Source organism: Amblyomma maculatum, chromosome 1 (assembly GCF_055883805.1).
Source record: "Amblyomma maculatum isolate TAMU_Amacu chromosome 1, ASM5588380v1, whole genome shotgun sequence".
Classification (NCBI taxonomy): Eukaryota; Metazoa; Arthropoda; class Arachnida; order Ixodida; family Ixodidae; genus Amblyomma; species Amblyomma maculatum.
This window is the reverse complement of record NC_139344.1, coordinates 72,176,336-72,198,646: the sequence shown is the minus strand read 5'-3', so window position 1 is coordinate 72,198,646 and position 22,311 is coordinate 72,176,336. Positions and strand designations below refer to the sequence as shown.

Genomic DNA, 22,311 nt, shown 5'->3' with positions numbered 1-22,311 from the left:
ACATCACACTACTGTCACTGCATGGAATAATTAATGGCTACATAAATTGCGTGCAATGAAAACGGCGGTCTCTGCTTATTTTTACTATCTGTAGCAAAACATTGGCAGTGTTGTAGAACCAAGCAACTAACGTTTAAAACCGACAACGTTCTCGTGCGTATTAGACAAACCGGCAATCGATACAAATGTCGCGACCTTGAACTCTATCTACCCGTCCTTAGCTGTGAGCATACACAAAGCGACCGAATAAGAGTCGACACTGATCACTGTTTCTGCAGCACTGAAGCTGTTCATTTGTATGGCTTGGTACCCCAACCAGCGCGAGCAGAATTGTTGCGCCGCCCCTGGCCAGCAGCTATTGATAATACATAAAATACGAAGGTAAAGCAATGCTGAAATGTTGCAGCACTGCTGCGCGGTACACATAGCTGCGCCGAAAATTTGCCACTGTGCTCATTTTAGTGCACCCCCCCCCCCCCCCCCCCCCCCCCTTTTCCTGAGTGGAGGCGAGGGTGCTCTCCGGTTGCGGAAACGCCGACCCGCTCCGCAAGTATGCGGGCGCACCGAGACGACCGGTCCGGAGGGGGATACAATAGCGATAGCGCTCGCATCCTTCATCCGCAGAAGCAACCGTACAGCGGCGGATCACGGTGCGTGCATCCCGTTCTCACTCGCTTCCAGGCTCGCTTCACTCGCTAGCGGCGTCAGCGAGTCGCTGCTATCTGTTCGTTGCGCAACGTTCCTATGGACCCCCGCGCTGCCTCCCGCAACCTCCCGATAACTCAATTGCTCTCTTCATTTCTCGGACCACAAAGCTTATTTCATGACAGCCAAGAACTGTTAGTGGAGTGTTTCTTGAAGGAATACGTGTGATGGAAAATAGCGCGAAAGTACACGAAGGACGGAAGGAAGTAAGACACGGACAAGCGCAATACGGGAATACGTGTGAAAAATTAAAAAAAAAAAAAGTATGTAATTGTGCTTATGTGCCTTGCTCGAAATCCTTGCCTCTTTTTTTTCTGTATTGGTTCACGGGAAAGGAAAGGCGCAGTATTTGTCATATATGCTCTGTGGACACCTGAACCGCGCCGTAAGGGATTCTAGTACACTGTAGCACGACTGTCGACGCGATGGCGACAGCCCGTGGCGCCATATGCATTTTGGAGCGCGTATCTGTTGCCACGACAACCAGCGGCAACCGAAAACGAAGGAACTGACGTGAGGTCATGAGGTGACGCCAACGATGATGATAGTGTCTGCTCTGCGATATCCAGTTAGAAATAGTATTTGCACCTTAACTTCTTATGAGAGAGGTCTCAGTATAAAACAAATAATAAATATACACTCCCCAGTGTTTTTTAATAGGATTATAAATAGATTTTAAAAGATTTAAAAAGATTAAATCGGGTGCGAGCCTATCTCACGTTTTCCTTCCCCTAAATGCATTCGCTGATTTGCTGGCTCTTCTGAGTCCTAACTAGTCCTAACTTGGCGTGCCTTTTTACAAGAGCGGGCGCTTGTTGATTAAGAAGCTAACTCTTAAAACGTAAGTATAATATGCTTCTGATTGGACGCTTATATAGTACAGCATGAGCCCATTGATTTCGGTCTCCTCGACAATCTATAGCTGAAGCTCAAAATTTAGAGGGCCGGTCGGCCGGACTGCGACATTCCGTTTCCAGCCCAGACAATTCAGGTGTCCGCATAGCAAGTGTGACAGGTACTGCGCCTTTCCCTTCCTGTGATCCAATTATTATTATCTGGGCTGGAAACGGAATAATGTCGCGGTCCGGCCACCGAAGTTGTCTTGAGAGCGATTGAGTTCTCCGCAAGGCGGCAAGAGTGATTGTAGCATCTAGGCCTAGATCGTCCGCGCCCAGACAAAAGGGGAGGTTGGTTGTTGGTTCGAGGGAGATGTCAGTATTTATAAGCTCTTGTTTGAGCTCGTCTGGCGTGCCAGGATACGTGGAAGATTCGCTCGAGCTTTTAGTGTGTTTGGAGTTTGGCTCCTGCTGGATCGCGTAAATGTTGAAAGGTTCCACGTGTTATGCTAGCTCTGAGTTCGATTGCATAGTTCTCGATATTGGTGTGTGCGTGCGCCAGAAGTCGAATATCGCGGCCCCATTTCCGAGTGGCGAGTAGAGTTTCGAGCGACTTCTTGCGCTCCCGCGTAGTAGCGGTCTCAGTGTGGGATGGATGGATGGAAACAACTTTATTTAATAAAAAAAAAGTCTTCCAGGGTGCTCCCCTACTAGTCCAGGAGTCCACGGGCTTTTGCTTCACATAGAGCCCAATCTACCAGCCATTTCTGACCGGCGGGTTGATCTGTCCGCAAAGCAGCCTCCCAGGAAGAAAAGGTGGGATGGGGGATGGGGGCACTGCCTGGGGGGAAGGACATTCCCACAGGTAGTGGAAAAGTGAAGATTTTGGCTCGCCGCAGGTGTCGCAGTGAGGGGGCAAGCCAGGGTGAAGGCATGAGAGACGGTAGGGGGAAATGAAACAATCCGTCTGCAATTGTCGCCATGTGGCACTGGATAAGGGTGACAAGGGGCTGTGGGGTGGTGGCAGTGTCATGCGCTTGTGTTTGTAGAATGTGGTGATTTGGTGGTATGTGGAAAGGACCGATGTGGCCTCCTGCGCGGAGTTGGGTGCCTGATCATCCGGGGCTCGGGTAGAGAGTTCTCGAGCCAGCGCATGAACGCGCTCATTACCGGGGATCGAGGCATGCCCTGGGATCCACGTTAGATTAACCGTTTGGTCGAGAGAGGTGGCGGCGGCAAGAATGTGATGCGCGGCCGGTGTCGCCACGCCGTTTAGGTAGTGGCGGTATGCCGCCTGAGAATCTGTACAAATTTCGGTAATGTCTTTGTCAATGGCTGAATGGGCAAGCGCGAGTGCTATGGCGGCTCCTTCCGCTTCTGCAGGCGAATTAGTTCGGATAGTGGCGGCGGCCCCCACTCTGCCATCTTCGTAGGCAGCGACTGCAGTGAAAAATCCTACTTTAGAATTCCCTGCCGTGTCGACACAGAGGATATCAGAGAGGTTGTGGTGTCTTTTGGTGTAATAGCTGGCTCTAACTTTCTGCCTTCCCTGATAAAGGCAAGCGCCCATGTTGCGTGGTAGGGGCTTCTGGTATATGTGATCCTGCGTGCCCGGAGAGATCATGAAAGGTGTAACACTTGCTGGGGTGGCGATGGGTGGATTGAGACGTGGGACTGTGTCCTCTAACTCGATGGTTTGTGTGGTGTCGGCCACTTTGACAATTTAAGTTGACCACGCCTTGATGTAATAGCTGCTGTTTTCTGTGCGTCCTAAAGGAGTCCCAGTCAATTACCTGAGCCGGCTGCATATTGCTGACATGTAACAGTTCTGTTTGGTGTGATTAGCTGAGTTCATGGTAGATTGAAAGAACGGGTGCAGGACGTAATCTCGAATTTTTTTTCTAGCTGTTTTTGACATTACCTGTGATTTCTCAAGTATGCCAAATATGCAATGTGTCTTCTGGCTCAGTGAAGTACAGACATAGTATATTTTGTGTAGCTAAGCCATGTCACATTACGAAAGATTACAAAGTGTGTCCACTGCCATTTAGGAATTAGCACAGTCTGCAAGAGACTCGTTTGATGGTGGCAGAACTCAGGGATGCCTGCTAATAGAAACCATGGCCAGCAAGTCATATTTTGTCAGAGACAGTTCAAAAATACTATATTTACCTTTTTTCCACTGTTCACTGGCACAAAGTAGCCGAGTTCTGCTTTTGGCTAGACTGTGCCTCTTTAACTGGCCGAGGGCTTCAGCTGCTACGAAAGTGGTCATTTGCTGCTGTTGTGGCAAAGATCTTTCTATAGCTTCAGCATAAAAAAAAATATGGCTGTTTGGATTCTCCTTGTTGTCTGGCACTTGCTGTGAGCTTGGGCCACCAGTGATGTATTTGATGTTTCACTTTGTATTGTTTGCCTTGTGCTTACCTGCATGCGTTTTCAAGTGTGAAAAATTAGTAGCCTGAAGTTAACATGTTTTTAATCTGTATGTCACCATGCCTCATTCCTCTGCTCCTCCCCATGTTTGCAGGAAGATGGGATCATTCGAAAGGTTGCAGCTCCTGAAGAAAAGGCAGATTATGCTCGATTTACTGACAGCATCTGGGCTGAGCAAGAGCATTGATGCATTTTCAAACCAATTGGACCCCCAAAGTGTTGTGATGTTTTTCAAGTGCATGGAAACTTTTTGTGACTTCTGCACCGAGGATGAAGATAACTTTAAGAACCATCTGCTGGACCACATAAGCGCAGAAGATTATCGCTGTTGCTACTGTGACACAGTTGCTTCTACTCAAGAAGAGCTAATTAGTCACATGGTTGCTATCCATGGGTCGTGCAAATTTCAGTGTGCAATGTGCTTTTACAGGTCACGAAATCTGACTCACATTCGAGTGCATGCACTAATGAAACATCGCTCAAGAACTGTACTTTGGTACATGTGCAAAGAAAAAGTGGTACCTGATACAAAATTAGTTTACAACAACATAGACCACATTCAGAAATATGCATGCATTGGAGGGTGCAATTTCGAGGCTTTGTGCACTGAGCGCTTTTTTCAGCACCTCTCAACAGCTCATCAAGGACTCTGCCATTTTTCATGTTGCATTTGTTCGAAAGAAATGCACTGTCTAGATGTCATCAAGCATTACACAGAAAGGCATGGTTTTTATGCATTTCATTGCTTTTATTGCCCTTTTGGAAGCAACTTAGATTGGGATGTTGTCGTCCATGTCAGCAACTGCCATTCAGATAAGCCCTTTCAGATTTTTTGTCGTGGTGAAGAAATTCCCAAGTCTTTCAAACTGAAAGAACTATGAAAACCAAACCTTTCTACCAGTCTCGCAAAATGTCTTCGAGCAAGCCATGAGCCTAAAAATGATTTGGGAGAAAATTCTGTGCACGGTAATCCACAGGTGAAACTGGCAATTGGAATGCTTGTAAAATGTGTGACAATGCAAGACGATAAAGTTCATTTGCTCGAGGCTCTGAATTATCGGAGTTTAGGTGCAAGTGTGGTGCTGTGTTTGGTTATGTTGAGATATTTTTGCAACACATTGCTGGAGAACATTCGACTGTCCTAGATGTGTACAGTTCACAAATGGCTCTGTGAGTGACTTGTTTTTTTACATTGTAGACTGTCACACTGTTGTAGCTGCCACCACTGGTGAGGCTGCCTTTGAAGAAGACATGGTACTGCATGGTGCTAATGCTATGCACATATGCAGTCTGTGCAACTGTGCTTGCATGCAACCGTTAGACTATTTTCGACACATGTCCTTGGGTCATGGTGTAAACTACTTTTGTGGTCACTGTGAGAGAGAGAGAGAGAAAACTTTTAATGAGCATATAATCAGTAAATATTCGCAGGAGCTGGGTGGTCGGTGCCCCTAGTCCAGGGCTCCGCTGGCAGCAGCTGACTTGCGGACTAGCTGGATAATCCAGGCTTGCTGGTCCAGGTTGTCGCTGGTCAGGGCCGCCTCCCACTGCTCGTGTGTCGGGCATGGCACTATTAACGTTGGGTCAGGTTTGTCCTGGCATTCCCAAGAGATGTGAAAGAGTGTGGGGCTTGCACCGCACCAAGGACAGTAACTCGTGTATTTTGTTGGGCTTATCTTATTTAAAATTTGAAGATTAGGGAATGTGTATTTTTCTCCAGTCTATAGCGTCCGAGGAAGGAAAGTGTTTGTGTGGTGGTAAGAAAATTCTTTCTAACCGTAGGTGTTCCAGCCTGTCGCCGTAGGGTCCTAGGAGAGGGGTGAGGTAGGGATGGGGATCCGCCCGGTTTGTAAGAGCTCGGGCTAGATCATTCGCTACCTCATTTCCTTCTAGGCCTTCGTGTCCAGGTGTCCATGTAATTGTGTGCGTCTGGGAGATGGAACGTAATATTGCACACGCTCTTTTGTGAGGTTTTCCGGCCAGGTAGTCCCTGCAGGCTGGTTGGGAGTCCGTCACTACGTGTGATGACTTATTTTGGTTGTCTTGTGTTTTTATGGTGATGGCTATTGCCAGTGATTCCGCTTCCGCAGGATCCTTGGCATAGATCGAAGCCTGAATAATTGGCCTCTTGTGGTCAACTGCAGCTATTGTGAACTTGCCAGGTTCGCCGTAAGCCCCTATGTCCACGTAGACAACTTCCGCGTCTTTAGACAATTGTTTTTCCAATGATTTGACATCTGGCTTTCCTTCGACCCTTCTGTAACTCATGGTGCATGTGCCTGGGTATCGGGTTCACATAATGTTGTTTCTTGTGGATGTCGGAATTTGTGATTTGGTCTCAGAAGTTCTTAGTGCCTGCCATAGCCCTAGTTTTGACAGGATTTCCCTACCCGCCTGCGTTGTTGTTAGGCGTTGTTTCTGACTCTCTAGAACCGCCTCCTTGAGCTCCTCGAAGTTGTTGTGCACTCCGAGTGCCCAAAGACGTTCCGTTGATGTTGTTGGCGGGAGATTTAGGGCCGTTTTATAGGCTCCTCTTATGATAGTGTCAATGGCCCTTTTATCAGTGAATCTAATTTCGTGATATGGGAGCCCGTAGGTAATTCTGCTAACGACTAAGGCCTGTACAAGGTGTAGGGTGTCCTCCCTCATCCCTTTCCGGTGGCAGGTCACCCTTCTAATCATTCTGGAAATTTGGTTGACTGTGGTTTTGAGTGTTTTGATTGTATAATCCACTCTCAAATTGCTTTGCAACCACAGCCCCAAAACTGATCTTGTCCTTCTCTAGAATTATCTGGTCTCCTAGAGAGCTGAATTTCTCCTGGGGACTTGTAATTTCTTCTGTGTAGCCTGATAAGTTCGGATTTTTCTGGGGAGCATTGAAGACCGCTCTCCCCGGCAAATTCTTCGACTAGGTCTATAGCGGCTTGCAGAGCTTCTTCTTTTTGCGCCAAGGATCCCTGAGTAGCCCAGATGGTGATGTCGTCCGCGTATAAAGTGAAGCCAATATCAGTGCGGGTCAACAGTTTTTTTGCTAAATTTATCATTGCTATGTTAAATAGCATTGGAGAGATTATTGAACCCTGCGGTGTACCTTTGTTCGGCATGGGTACTTTTGGTGATCGGATCTCTCCAATTCCTATGGTGGCTGTGCGATCTGAGAGGAAAGCCTTCACGTATTTGAAAATTTTCTCTCCGCAGTTGATATTGTTTAATTCTTGCAATATGGTTTGGTGGCCAGTGTTGTCGAATGCTCCTTTGAGATCTAGTGCCAGAATGAAATTTTCGCCTTTTCGGGGTATGGTGTTGATTACCTCTTCCCTAATCCGGAGGAAAGCATCTTGCGTGCAGAGTCCCTTGCGGAAGCCCAGCATGCAGGAAGGAAAGATGTTTTCGTCGATGTAATTTTGGAGCCTTAGGTGGACTACTTTTTCATAGAGTTTTCCCAGGCAAGAAGTGAGGGAGATAGGACGGAGACTCTCCACAGCCGGTGGCTTTCCAGCCTTTGGTATGGTGATGATATCCGCGTGTCTTCAAGCTGATGGGACCTGTCCCTTCTCCCACAGTTCTTCGTTGATGTACCTCGTTAGGTCTTGCAGATGTTCGGTGCTTAAGTTCCTTATCATAGCGTAGGTGACTTTGTCTCCTCCAGGGTCACTGTGAGAAGTTCTACAAACGGCAAAGGCAGATGATGCTTCACCATGGGCGTTGCCATTCAAGTCTGCAGCTTCTAGTGAAGAGCTTTGAAAACAACGAGGTCAAAGACATAACTCGGCAAATACAGCTGGACCAGGAAAAGGAGATGCACAATAAAGATGGAATGAGTAGTGTGGACATTGCTACGACAAGTGCCGTTAAAGGCATAGACTCTGCAGACAGTTCTCATCAAGGCTCTGCAAGTAAGCCTGTTGCAAGATCTGAGCCCAGTGGCTATTTCTTCAGTGCTGCACTACTCTGTAGCCGCCAACACTGGTGAGGCTCCCTTTGAAGAAGACATGGTACTGCGTGGTGCGAATGCTATGCACATATGCAAGCTGTGCCACTCTGCTCGCATGCAACCGTTCGACTATTTTCGACACATGTCCTTGGGTCATGGTGTAAACTACTTTTGTGGTCACTGTGAGAAGTTCTACAAACGGAAAAGGCAGATGATGCTTCACCATGGGCGTTGCCATTCAAGTCTGCAGCTTCTAGTGAAGAGCTTTGAAAACAACGAGGTCAAAGACATAACTCGGCAAATACAGCTGGACCAGGAAAAGGAGATGCACAATAAAGATGGAATGAGTAGTGTGGACATTGCTACGACAAGTGCCCTTAAAGGCATAGATGCTGCTGACAGTTCTCATCAAGGCTCTACAAGTAAGCCTGTTGCAAGATCTGAGCCCTGTGGCTGTATTTCTTCAGTGCTGCACTACTCTGTAGCCGCCAACACTGGTGAGGCTCCCTTTGAAGAAGACATGGTACTGCGTGGTGCTAATGCTATGCACATATGCAAGCTGTGCCACTCTGCTCGCATGCAACCGTTAGACTATTTTCGACACATGTCCTTGGGTCATGGTGTAAACTACTTTTGTGGTCACTGTGAGAAGTTCTACAAACGGAAAAGGCAGATGATGCTTCACCATGGGCGTTGCCATTCAAGTCTGCAGCTTCTAGTGAAGAGCTTTGAAAACAACGAGGTCAAAGACATAACTCGGCAAATACAGCTGGACCAGGAAAAGGAGATGCACAATAAAGATGGAATGAGTAGTGTGGACATTGTTACGACAAGTGCCGCTAAAGGCATAGACTCTGCAGACAGTTCTCATCAAGGCTCTGCAAGTAAGCCTGTTGCAAGATCTGAGCCCAGTGGCTGTATTTCTTCAGTGCTGCACTACTCTGTAGCCGCCAACACTGGTGAGGCTCCCTTTGAAGAAGACATGGTACTGCGTGGTGCTAATGCTATGCACATATGCAAGCTATGCCACTCTGCTTGCATGCAACCGTTAGACTATTTTCGACACATGTCCTTGGGTCATGGTGTAAACTACTTTTGTGGTCACTGTGAGAAGTTCTACAAACGGAAAAGGCAGATGATGCTTCACCATGGGCGTTGCCATTCAAGTCTGCAGCTTCTAGTGAAGAGCTTTGAAAACAACGAGGTCAAAGACATAACTCGGCAAATACAGCTGGACCAGGAAAAGGAGATGCACAATAAAGATGGAATGAGTAGTGTGGACATTGTTACGACAAGTGCCGCTAAAGGCATAGACTCTGCAGACAGTTCTCATCAAGGCTCTGCAAGTAAGCCTGTTGCAAGATCTGAGCCCAGTGGCTGTATTTCTTCAGTGCTGCACTACTCTGTAGCCGCCAACACTGGTGAGGCTCCCTTTGAAGAAGACATGGTACTGCGTGGTGCTAATGCTATGCACATATGCAAGCTATGCCACTCTGCTTGCATGCAACCGTTCGACTATTTTCGACACATGTCCTTGGGTCATGGTGTAAACTACTTTTGTGGTCACTGTGAGAAGTTCTACAAACGGAAAAGGCAGATGATGCTTCACCATGGGCGTTGCCATTCAAGTCTGCAGCTTCTAGTGAAGAGCTTTGAAAACAACGAGGTCAAAGACATAACTCGGCAAATACAGCTGGACCAGGAAAAGGAGATGCACAATAAAGATGGAATGAGTAGTGTGGACATTGCTACGACAAGTGCCGTTAAAGGCATAGACTCTGCAGACAGTTCTCATCAAGGCTCTGCAAGTAAGCCTGTTGCAAGATCTGAGCCCAGTGGCTGTATTTATTCAGTGCTGCACTACTCTGTAGCCGCCAACACTGGTGAGGCTCCCTTTGAAGAAGACATGGTACTGCGTGGTGCGAATGCTATGCACATATGCAAGCTGTGCCACTCTGCTCGCATGCAACCGTTAGACTATTTCGACACATGTCCTTGGGTCATGGTGTAAACTACTTTTGTGGTCACTGTGAGAAGTTCTACAAACGGAAAAGGCAGATGATGCTTCACCATGGGCGTTGCCATTCAAGTCTGCAGCTTCTAGTGAAGAGCTTTGAAAACAACGAGGTCAAAGACATAACTCGGCAAATACAGCTGGACCAGGAAAAGCAGATGCACAATAAAGATGGAATGAGTAGTGTGGACATTGCTACGACAAGCGCCGTTAAAGGCATAGATGCTGCAGACAGTTCTGATCAAGGCTCCGCAAATAAGCCTGTTGCAAGATCCGAGCCCAGTGACCATATTTCTTCAACGTGCACAGCGCTGCACTATTCTCGCTCAAAGAAAAATTCTTTGCTAGTGCCATCTGCAAAGGGTGATGACCGGGACATTCATTGCAAGGAGAGAAGCTCTCCTGAAAAGTTTGGCGATTTGGAGCCCATTCCTCTGGGGAAAAAGCATGCCACTGATAAGCAAAAGAAGCACGAAAATTTGCCAGGTAGCTTGGACAAAGCCAAGCAGGCACTCGGTCCTTGTACCACGCAGCTAGACCTCGCGAACAATCTAAGGGCTGTCAACATGCAGTGCCCTCATGGCAACAAACCAAATGTTGAGATTATGGATGGCAAAAAATCATCTCATCAAGGTGGACCAGCTAGTTGTCATGCGAGGCCTTTGATGGAAGATAAAGCTCAACAGCCTGTGAAAGACAACAAGCCAGTCTACTACTGTGGCCATTGCTGCAAGGGTTACAGACTACCAAAGGCCCTTATGACGCACCAGAAGACTATTCACCCTGAACTGCCAGTCTCGGTGAAGAGGCTGAACGTGTCCAAGTTAGATGATGTTACAAATGATGTGATAGCAAACAATTCTAAAGATATGCATGTTACAAAGTCTGGAAGCTTTGTTTCTGCCAAGGAAGATGAAGCAAGTAGAAGCAATGATGAAATCGACTGCAGTGAAGCCCATGCTAGTTCTTGTAGTGATGGCTCTGTTAATTCATGCAGTGATGATGGTACTCCACTGAAGCGTGGTTGGCGGCGTATTTGAGTATTGGACAGTGAATCGGAAGATGAGGGCCACACCTCCAGCCCTGATCAGGAAGGATTCTCGTATTATGGAAAGCGAGGAGAACCCCTGGACTACACTAACTTGTGCGTTTGGTTCAAGAATGAAAATTTTCGTCTTCTTAACAGCAGGTGCAAACTGTTGTCAATATTAATCCCATTGTGCTAGTTCGCAACAAAAACTTGCACGAACTACAAATGTGCCCAAAATGACTATTGCCCAGTTCAGCCAACCACTTGTTTACTTTGTTCTTTGGAACGTGTTTGGTTTTTGTTTTCTCAATAAAGATGGTCACTTTGAGTCATTTACTGAGTACAAGCTATTCATTTGAATGTGCTAGATTTTGCTGTTATCCTATTTGCTGGATTCAGTCAATGTTTTGGATATTGCACTAGAATTCAGGCATAGCAACCCAGCACCATTTACTGGTGACAATTTGCAACCATTAAAATAATCTGTGCTCAGTATTAAGCTTTTTCAGAATGCATTAGAGTGCAAGTTTTATATAGTTATGCTGCTTGCCACAGGCAAGTAAACCTTGTTTGTACTGGCATGCGCCACATTGTGCCCAGGAAATTTGTAAAGGGCTGCTGTTGAGAATACTTTCTGGGGAAAACCATGGAAAATGTTTAGCAGAAACTACTAAACCAAATGTAGCATATTCACTGTGCCATTTCACTGTGCATTTTAACATGCTTGTGAGGCTATATAGAGCCTAATGATTGCCAGATTATAGTTTCTTGCAAAAATAATGTATTAGACAGCAGGCCTCTGTAGGATTCAAGAAGATTGAAAAACTGATATTAAAAGTGTGTTGGCAAATATTCTTCAGATGAGAGAATAAAAAGTAGAGCAGACCGATTGTCATAGTTTTGCAATTACCTATCTTGTATGTGCTAGTAGACCTATTGTCATAGTTTTGCATTTAACTATCTTGCATGTGCTAGTTTGGCTTTTCTGGTGCTAATCTGCGTCATAATCGGCAGACATCATTAGTGGTAAAGCCTGGACATTTGTACTTTGTTTTTAGCTGTGATGAAAATCTGCTTTTCACAGGAACGGAACTTGAGTGAGCAGGTAAAGGCAGAAAATGGGAACTGTAAAGGCACAAGAATGCTGAGAGTGCAATTGGAGCAGTACTACCAATGTTTTAAGCCCTTGTCGACAAGAAGATTTATGGCTTCATTTCCTTCAAAGAACAGTGGGTACGACAAAGATGTAAATGCAAGCACCCGACTCTATTCGAGAAACTTTTTGTCATTAATAGCAAATTTTCTGGTCCATCCATTTGAACATCAAGGAAAGCACAGGTTTGGCCATGCCCATAAGTAGGATTGTCCACCTTGACTAAGAGTACTGGTTGCCACTTTCACAAAATGCTGCCAAAAACTACATTTTATTAGTCTTGAAAAGATGCTCTCAACAGTAAGCCCCTATGGCAGTCTCTCAGGCTTGCACTGATGGGAGGCATCGCTGAATTCCAATTTTTATGCACAAAACTTAAAACACATCTTGACAGAATACACTCCTGCCTCGTTATTATGGACACTGGTTCCAGACCAAAAGCGTCCACATTAAATAACAAGTATTGCAAAACAAAATATTATGTTTAAAGGGGCCCAAAACAGCCTTAGCGATACAGTTTCCCTATGCCTAGTATGTGAAAGAATGTCGATGTAAGATAACCTTCCCGCAAAAATTTTTTAAATGCGGCATTTGGAAGCAGAGTTATTTGCAATCAAATTTTGAATATCTGCGCCTTCGCGGCTTTCCTCCTCTTTTCAACTTTTTAGCGCGCGCAAAGGCTGACCCTCCTCCAAGGCCTCGCCCACTGACACGTCACAACTGACGCATCTGCGCTTTTACTTTTTTTGCTTAGCGCCGCACGCCGCAACTTCCGTTTTGGCGCGCTTGCTTGCCGACGCGCCGCCGGGGGCCTCTTGTCGTCTGCTTCATCGTCATCGGCCTTCGGCACGAACTCGCGAAAGTTTTGTTGCCACGTAGCGTTGACCTCACCTTCGATTTTGTGTTACGTCGTGTGCGCGACGGGTGCAGAACAGTTCTGGGCTAGACTGGTCACTCTCTTGAGTTCGTGAAGGCAGTTATCGAAGCGCTGAATTGTTGTTGACGGGACATGAGCGGGAGGTTGTTACAGTGTGCAGTCCCTGGCTGCGAAGGTATTGCTAGTGACGGCAGGAAAAACATTCTGCATCAAGTGCTTCAAAACGCCAACCTCCGGAAACAGTGGCTACAGATCATCGGATAGCCAGCATCGGTGATGAGAGCGTTTATCTACGTTTGCTTTACCCGGATATGTGGTTCGCGATTTTGGGATCCCAACAAGACTGAGTCTGCATGACGGAGCGGTACCAACGCTGTTTCTTCCAACCCTGCCGGTAAGTGTAAAATGAAAAGATTGTGATAATATTAGCTTTAGACGCGTTATCACAGTGCAGAGTGGATTGTTTTTTTTTTTTTTTTTTTAACTCAGGCGATCTTGCTCGGCGTTGTGGCATGCATATAGCAAGATTTGTCATGATCACTGTGAACTACACTGCTCAAAATAAACTAGTGGCGAGCTTACGATGGGATTTTATTATTTTTTAATGTTATGCTAGTCGACCCCACGCACCAATGCACAAATATAAGCCGTATATACTATCATCGTCGGGGTTTAGCAGCGGATTCTTCAACGGCGTGTACTTGTGGGGGTCGAGTCCCATCTCGGTACTCATTCGCCGAAGTCGCTTTTCAAGCTCGGGGCCCATAATATCCGTACCGCAGCAAGGGCATGAGATGTTAGCGAAAGACTAGAAATTCAGAATCGAGATCGCAGAGAGCGGTCTTCCGGGCGTTGCGGAGGGAAACTCTCTCGTGCACCTTGCCCGAACCTTGAAACCTCCGTGTTTAGGTTCCTCTTGCTTTTGACTATATGATGCCCCTTCGTGAAAGATAACGATCGATTGTAAACAAAAAAAAAAAAAAAAAAGGAAGGGGATGAGGAGAAGGGGACTGCGTAGTTGTGCGCTGTGGTGTAGTTTGTCAGCCGCGGTTCGGCGTCAGCTGACTGCAACGGCGAACACGCGCGCCGACAGGAAGTAAACAAACTCTGTTCGGTGCCCGATTATTATCGCAGCATGACTCCCGCCCTGTAGCTTTTTTTTTCTTTTTCCTTTTTTAACGCCGTGTGGTGTTTGTACAGAGCGCACCCTGAAATGTCGCGCGGATGGAGCCGCGTCCAAGTTTACCAACCGAGGCGGCCAGGAATTAGAAACACGTGAAAACCGAGATGGGCGTTGATAAAAAGAAAGTCAGGAATGAAGAGATGGAAACAGAAAAAAAAAAAAAGTGCCAAGAGGCTTTACCCTTCAGCAGGAGCGGGGGGGGGGGGGGGGGGGGGGTCGCGAATGAAACGTTATCACTCGCGTGAACTGGCTTAGTCGCTCAAAGTTGTGCCTCTTTATCCCTAAGCGATCAGCTGCCGATCGGAAGTGTAAGAGTTGGTTTTGACAGGAGCGTAGACAGGAGTTATATACACAACTAGATTTTTCCTGCGGAAAGGGGGGGGGGGGGATTACCCACAACAAGGGAAGAGGCTCCTTGCTCCTTGAGCCATTTGCTCCAAATGGCTCACCGACAGCAATAAGAGCAAGAGCCTTCTCCGGTTCCTAACGGAAAATAATTTTCACGGGTTCTTATAATATGCCTTATGGCAAGCTTGCGTAATAAAAAAAGAAAAAACAGCACGCGCATGCAGTAGTGCAACGATCGAGTGACACATTCGGCACAATGTTACAAGTGGCTCACAAATGCACATTTATTTTTGTCCCAGCTTTTCCAGGAACAGCGGGTGCAGATCATCAGCCAGCTGGATGGAATGGAAGTGGACCTCGCAGGATATGGGCGTTGCGACTCCCCGGGCTACAGCGCCAAGTACTGCACGTACAACGTTGTTATCATTCAGACTGACCATATTCTACAATGGGAACAGGTAAGAATAGTAGAGGTAAGGCAATGCTGCGATATGAAAATTGGCAAGCTGCAATTCATATTAACTGTGTGAAGTCAGCTGCAGTGCCCAATAGTGCGAGCAGGGGGCCTGGCCTCAACTTAACGAGTCTCAGTGCAGTCTTTAACAAAAGGCGACAATTTCTGCATATTATTAGGAGAAATTATTTTCAGCCTCACCAAGAGTGCCCTTGGCAAGTGCTGCTTGCATGTCTATACATAAAAAGAATCAAATTAATCATTATATAATACAAACAATTGAATTACAAAACGTTTTATCGTTGCAAACATTGGTGAAGAGGTACATTTGCTGACATATATTATTATGTAATGAGTTTTTAATTTCATCTACAGACCACCACCCAGCTATCTGGACATATTGCAAGAGCAGCAAATCGCCCATACAGCACTACTTTGATGCTTGGTGCATAACTAAAGATGCATGCAGTTGCTTGCTTTAATAATTAGGGCGAATACATGGTAATAACAATATTCTATACTGCATTTAAAAAGTTGGAAGCTGTGAGCAGGTCAAAGGGCTGTGAAGCAATAGAACCATGGATCCAGACAATCACAAGTCTATGTTGCTGCCCTGGGCCAGGGTAATGGTGACCTGATCATCAGCATGTAGCAGCCTGTTGAACCACATATGCGATAAGCGTGATGGCCATGATAGACCATACATCAAATTCCTGCATTAGCTCCTTGCAAACAGGCAATGGATGAGCAGAGGTAATCTGTTTTGCATAGTTTTTTTTTTGTAAAGTTTTCACTTTGATGTTGTTTGGAAGGTGCACGGCTCACACTTGTGGCATTTGTCAACCAATGATAAATTTAAGAGATAGGTAATGCAAATAGAACTTCACAGAAAAACTTTGTATACATTCGCACATAACAGGAAGTTCACATATGACATAGCTGAGAAAGAAACCCCTAATGAAGTGAAGAAACAGAATAATGTAAATGTGAGTGCTGAGACTGCAAGATATTTTAATACTGAGGCAGCTTGGTTATACATGCTAGTATGGAACACAAATACAATGGGATTTTCCATACTGTCCTATACTGACAATTTTAAAGAAGACAAAGTGTAGCATGTTTGCTCGACAACATCTCTTAGATTTCTTTTCACCGTAATATAGTAGTACAAGATCTGGGGTGTTTTTAAGAATATGATGCTAAAACTGTTTTCAGCTGCAATGCAGCAGCTGTAAGCAGGTTCAGCATCTACGATTGACTAGAACACACACCAACACTGCAACTCATCAGCCAAATATTTATATATTTTTTTATGTATATATTTTTAACAGATTCATGTGCTTTCAAGAAGCTGAACTCCATTCTGAAGAACTCCCAGTTTTTGATTGACACTCGACAACTGTCTCCCAAAGCCCAAACATCTTCCCTTGAATCTTTTCACAACTTTGTCATCAAGTTTGCTCCCAAATCAATTGCATACTCGGATGGTGGGATGCAAGTAAGGTTTGTTGAATGAAAGAGAAGACTAAGACATTATTTTTCCCTCCAGTGTGACTATGTAGTCCAACTTTTCTGCATGGCATGTGCAAACAATAAGTCCTTGCATGAAGCTTTTAATGTATGTACATAATATTGTCATTATAAAAGGAACAGAGACCATAGGAAATAGAACACAGTGCAAAAAAGAAGACCAGAAGTTCATATCATTTGCTCCATTTCCTTTTGCTCCTTTTGATTCTTCAACTTGCTAAGCAGCCCATTGGAACTTGCAACTAAGCAGATTGCTTTTAGTTCGTGCTATGGAATAGCCCTGGAGGGCTGAAAAATTGCTTTGTGACCAATTTCAAGCACCTCAAAACAGTCATTCTCATGGTCTAGTGCTGAGGTTTAGAGAAAAAAAGTTCAAAGGTTTTTTTTTTTGTTTTTGTTTTTTTAATGTGAGGAGGGGGAAGCTGCTGTGTTACTGGACGCATTTGGCGCCTTCTTTTTATGGAAGTTGGGCTTGACTTCAGTCTTCTTAGTGCAGTGCTTGATCTGGAGCTCTCATGTTATCAGGCCAGGTAAATTGAGACCCTACAATTGCGATTCACAGGAGTCGACCCTGACATCTGCCAAAAAAAGTGCCCTCCACGTAACTCAATCCCAACTTCTGCATAAAGTAGGCATTCAATGCACCTTATGAGCCAGCTGCCACAATCCTTCCATCCTGATAGTAAATACACTGCTGTAAAATTAGCTAAACTTATCTTGTGTCTTTCTTTTCGAAACTTGGAACACTTCCATGTCAAAGGTAGTTATCATACATTTGGAGGAGACTGCAGTGCACACTTCTGACATTCAAGGATGCTTCATATAATATGGTAAAAACATATTTGGTAGAATGGTAGCACTAGCCATTCTGTAATCCCCTTCCGTGGAAAAAGTGAGACAGGAGGCTATAGACATACTGCACAGGCTACCAAGGGTCCTCATTGAAAGTCATTGCTGTTATATTAGAATAGGCAGATGGGATGAGATAAAGAACAGTGCACCAGGAATACATACAGACAAAAATGACATGAGCTGAGACACTGCAATGACACAAAGTTGGGGGCGAGTATGGAGGGCTGGCTGGAAAAACACCTTGTCTCTCTTTTGTGCTCCTCATCTTAGTGCAGTCCCAAGACAAAGGTAGTTTTTAAAGAACTGGAAGTTATCAGCGCAAGTTTCCGACCCCTCTAGAACCATCTCGAATGTCCCAAAGCTAATGTATTGAAACTGAAAGAATGCTCAAGGTTCACTTGATCACTTGGACTAATGATGATCGCTAGAATACCACAGCAGGGAGAACACGGGTGATCCACGATATGAAGTTGTATAGCCCATGTCATACATTCATTTTTCTGCTTGAAGATCATTGCATCACATTTTTAATTTGATATAAAGGCGCTGGATATAGAAGCTAAAACAAAAGCAATCTCTGCTGCAGTGATTTGAATATAATGCATAATGGTTTCTTATAGTAGCCTCTACTTGGTATAATTTTGCTAGTAGGCAACAAGAAACACATTTTTTTCCAAAGTATGAGAAATTCATTCATATTTACCTTCTTTTTAGGTCACATCTGGCTGTTATTCACTTCAATGAAAATTCTTCTAAGCTCCAGGCACAGAAAAAGAAAGGAGAGGACGGCTGGAAAGTGAAAATGGCAAAATCAAGAAAAGGACATTTCAGTGCCGCTTCAGTGAAAATGGAGCATACTTTTTGTAAGTTAAAACTTTGTTTTACTTATATTATTACACAAAAAACTAAGTGAACTGTTGTAATCACGATGGCTATTTCGCGCAGCGTACGTCCAGAGGCTCCTCCAGGATGCGGAGAAACGGTCTCAGGGCTCTTCACACAGAGACACAGCTGCAAGCATAGCTTCAGAGCGCCACCTTATGATTGATGCCTATGAAAGACCGTCAAAAGAAGTAATTGCTGCACACAGGCACAGATTTGTGCTTCATCATTACTATTTAATTGCAAAGCACAACTGTCACTATACTTAACCCAAATGCTCAACAGACTGGCATCAACGAGGCACAGCATTGGCCGCTGGAGCCAAAACAATTGTTTCAATATGTTTGCTGCGACTAACAATAACTGGAGCGCAGTTTCATATGACTTTTTTTGTCGTAGTGAGTGCAGTCTTGTACCCATGTCTATGTGTTTCGCTTCTGGCTGCGGCCAAGCAAACGTGCACACAAAGCATGTTGCTGTTTGCTTATCGCGGCAACTCCACATGGTGTGCGACCCGCTCGCAGGCCCTTCAAGTATTGCATCAAAGCTGCCACTTGAAACAAAAAGTAGGAAAGACAGAGCAACTGTGGGTTCAGGGTGTGTGTAAAGCTAGATAGCGAATAATTATGCCGATCAGAGTTGTTCAGCTTCTTGAGGTCAAGCTGGAAGTAAATGGAAGTAATTAAAGTGAGCCGACTTCACAAGTGACCATGTCACATCTCTCTTTTCACAGGCTCACTGTTCCGCATCCGTTAAGGTCCACAGTTTACAAGACAACAGTGTAATTGCGCTTATTATTATTATGTGAGCGATATAATAATGTGTTCTTAGCGATAATTTATACTGCTGAGCGACTAAGAAAGCACAACACTTCGCTGCGGAGAGTTTTTTTTTTTTTTTTTAATAACGTCAATTGTTTACCCTCAGGACATAATGGAATATGCTCTAGGACTTATCTAGAGAAATTCTGTAGGCCTTCTCTCGAAATAAAGTTGTTTTCTTTGTTTCTTCGGTGCCTCCTCATCACTGCACGTCATGTGAAACCTTGCAAGGGGCAGATACAGCATGCGAATGCTAATACGTTGTCGCGAGTACGGGTACCCGCGATGTCCGAGGAAAGTTTACGACTCAGTGGACTGCGTTTTGTAGCGCAAGCTGCTCTCGATCCCGACAAAGCTATTGGTCGATGTCGTGGCTAGGGCTACGAGACTTAGGACAGCGAGGAGCTGTCACTGGCGTCTGCAGCAGCGACTCCGACGACGAGACTTAGGACAGCGGGGAGCTGTCGCTGGCGTCTTCGCCGACGGCTCGTTCGGGCGCTTCGGGAGGAGGTCAGGGTCAAACCAAGACTCTCGCTCTCGAACGCTCCCGGACGAGGTTGCTCTGGCCTCGTTTTCTGGTTCTCTTTATACCCCCTTCAGTGCCGAGGGCGTGGGGAGGGGTACTCCCTGCAAAGCGAGGGACGCTGCTTCCTTGCGTAACCTTTCGTCCTTTCTACATTTTTGCTTCCCTTTCGACTGTCCTTGCCCCCTCTGTCGGGATGAGCAGCAAGCGCGTTTCTTTATTTCTTTCCACGACTCCCAGGTGGCGTGCGCCACGTTACAATCCTTCCCGGTGGAAAAAGATGGGTGAGTGTCCTCACTCACCTTACAATAATTTTCATATCACATTTCAACAGTACAGAAAGTCACATACCACAATGTAGTTAGTCACACACCACAATGTAGCTAGAGTCACACACCACAATGTAGCACAGAGGTAAATCACCTGTGCGAGAGTTTGGAGTTCGTAAAAATGTTCTGATGTCCACTCAATCTTGTCGCTGTCACAATTAATGTCCTAGAGTCAGTGGATAATTTAGTCACAGCACACTGTCGCCGCGGTCTGAGAGTTTTTGTCCCTGGCTCGCACTGTGGCAGTCTTAGTCACGCACACACACATATACCCGCGCACACTTCTGTCGGTGAGCGAGTCTCGCTGGTCCCGATGATGAAAAAAAAAAAAACAATAAATGGCACACATGCGCACACACGCACAACACTGTCGAATCCAGCCTGCACGGCTAGTAATAGACGAAGTCGTCTCGTCGGGGTGGCACTGCACTGCGGCGTGATCTTGTCCGAAGGGTTGGCTGTTGGGGTGGTTCTTCACTGTCACACGGCACTGTATCTAGTGCATCGAAGAACTCGTCGTCGCTATCCGAGTCGGGTGTAGCAGGGTCCTGTCGGGCCGAGCACTGGGCTTCGGGGCAGGAGACAACTTGCTTGGTCACCTCGGTCTCGGTCTTCTCGCCGCGGTCAACGTAAGGTTTAAGCCGGCTTACGTTTATCACATCACGGCGTCCACGACGATTCTCAACTTCCCAGTCGTTTTCTGCGGTTTGTCTCACCAACCGGTACGGTCCATGGTATGGATGAAGGAACTTTGAAGTTCGCCCCCGCTTTGCCACTGGTTTTCGCACATAAACGAGATCACCTGCCGTGAGTTGCTGCGTCCGGCGCGTCTTGTCATAGCGCTCTTTGTTCGTCTCCTGTGCCCTCATTTCGCGTTCTAGCACCAGCTCCCTTGCTGTGTTCCATCGGCGCAGAACCTCTTCGTTCGAAGGTGCCATGATACCCTCAGGGTTTATCTGGAGCGCTGCGTCGATTGGCAGCGTCGGCTCGCGCCCATATAGCAGAAAGAACGGGGAATAGCCTGTTGTCTCATGTACCGAGGAGTTATAAGCAAACGTCGCGAACGGGAGGAATTGGTTCCAGTCACGGTGGTCGGAGGAGACGTACTGGCTTATGATTTCCGCTATAGTTCGATTAAAACGCTCGCAGAGGCCATTTGTTTGGGGGTGGTAAGCAGTTGTCCGGGTGTGATTCGTTTCGGTCAAGCGAAAGAGTTCCTCCATCATATCGGCTACGAAGTGGCGTCCCCTATCCGTGATAATCTGTTCCGGAGCCCCGTGCCGGAGAACTATCGCCTCCAGGAAAGCTTTGGCTGCACACGCTGCAGTGGCTTCTGGCGTAGCGACGGCTTCCACCCACTTGGTGTGGTAGTCGATCATGACGATCACATGCCGATTACCGCCTGACGATGCTGTAAGTGGACCCAAGAAATCCATTCCGATGCGCTGAAACGGCCGTTGGGCTGGTGGCACGGGCTGTAGCAACCCCGATGGTCTGGTGGGCGGGGTCTTCCGCGTCTGACAGTCTGTACACGAAGAGACGTACCTCGTGATATCGGAGAACATCTTCGGCCAATAGTAGCGCTGGCGAATCTTGTCGAGGGTCCTCTTCATGCCCAAGTGGCCTGCCGTTATGTCATCGTGACAGGACACTAGGATTTCGTGTCGAAGTGACCGAGGTACAACCAGGGCCAATCTTTCTTCCTGGAAGCCTTTTGCTCTCCTGAGCAGCACCCCGTTTTCCAAGCAGAAGGCCCTTGCGGCGCGGCGTATTTTTCTTGAAGCCGGTTCGTCCTGGTGAGTCGGATGTCGGATGATTTGTTTCAGGAAGGGGTCGTCTTGTTGGAGGCTGGCTATGTTAGCTCTTTGCTCCTCAGCAATGAAGAGCGGCATCCGTTCTTCGTCAAAGGGGGCTTCGTCATGGGGAAGTCGTGACAGGGCATCGGCGTTTGAGTTCTTGCTTCCCGGTCTGTGCCGCAGGCTAATGTTGTACTCTTGGAGGAGGAGACTCCACCGTGTGAGGCGCCCGCTAGGGTTCTTGGTAGTCATAAGCCATGTGAGACTGGCCTGATCTGTGACTACGGTGAACGGAATTCCAAAAAGATAGGGACGGAATTGTCTTGCTGCAAATACTACCGCAAGGCATTCCTGCTCCGTGGCACTGTAGTTTTGCTCAGCTTTGTTCAGATGCCGACTGGCGTAGCTGACATGTTCGTGGCTTCCATTCTTCTGGACCAGTACTGCACCGATGCCATATCCGCATGCATCGGTGTGAACCTCTACGGGTAAGCTTGGGTTAAACAACTGCAGCACCGGTGAACTGGTTAAGTGCTGCTTGAGCTGCTCAAACGCCGACTGGCATTCGTCATTCCATTCCCAGTTTTTCTCCGTCTTGGTAAGTTCAG

The 22,311-nt window shown here is 46.4% G+C and overlaps 1 protein-coding gene and 1 long non-coding RNA gene across 3 annotated transcripts; both read left to right on the top strand.

The window, feature by feature from the left end:
- Positions 1 to 537: 537 nt before the first annotated feature.
- LOC146202781 (uncharacterized) lies at positions 538 to 11,836 on the top strand. Of its 2 annotated transcripts, none has more exons than XM_084588330.1 (2): positions 538 to 650; positions 4,072 to 11,836. In XM_084588330.1, exon 2 carries the CDS (start codon positions 7,970 to 7,972, stop codon positions 9,920 to 9,922), a length of 1,953 nt encoding a protein of 650 aa, XP_084444456.1. In that variant the 5' UTR covers positions 538 to 650; positions 4,072 to 7,969; the 3' UTR covers positions 9,923 to 11,836. The 2 variants fall into 2 exon arrangements, with proteins under 2 accessions (XP_084444456.1, XP_084444455.1); XM_084588329.1 differs by lacking the exon at positions 538 to 650 and adding an exon at positions 1,074 to 1,546.
- A 4,323-nt stretch (positions 11,837 to 16,159) lies between these two features.
- LOC146202780 (uncharacterized) lies at positions 16,160 to 19,276 on the top strand. The gene is made up of 3 exons (XR_014703750.1): positions 16,160 to 16,468; positions 18,067 to 18,215; positions 18,298 to 19,276. It is a non-coding gene; the product is annotated as an uncharacterized LOC146202780 (long non-coding RNA).
- The last annotated feature ends 3,035 nt before the right edge of the window (positions 19,277 to 22,311 follow it).

Bases quoted from the DNA above. Each gene is read 5' to 3' on its own strand.
- LOC146202781 (XM_084588330.1), top strand. From the start codon at position 7,970: ATGGTACTGCGTGGTGCGAATGCTATGCACATATGCAAGCTGTGCCAC.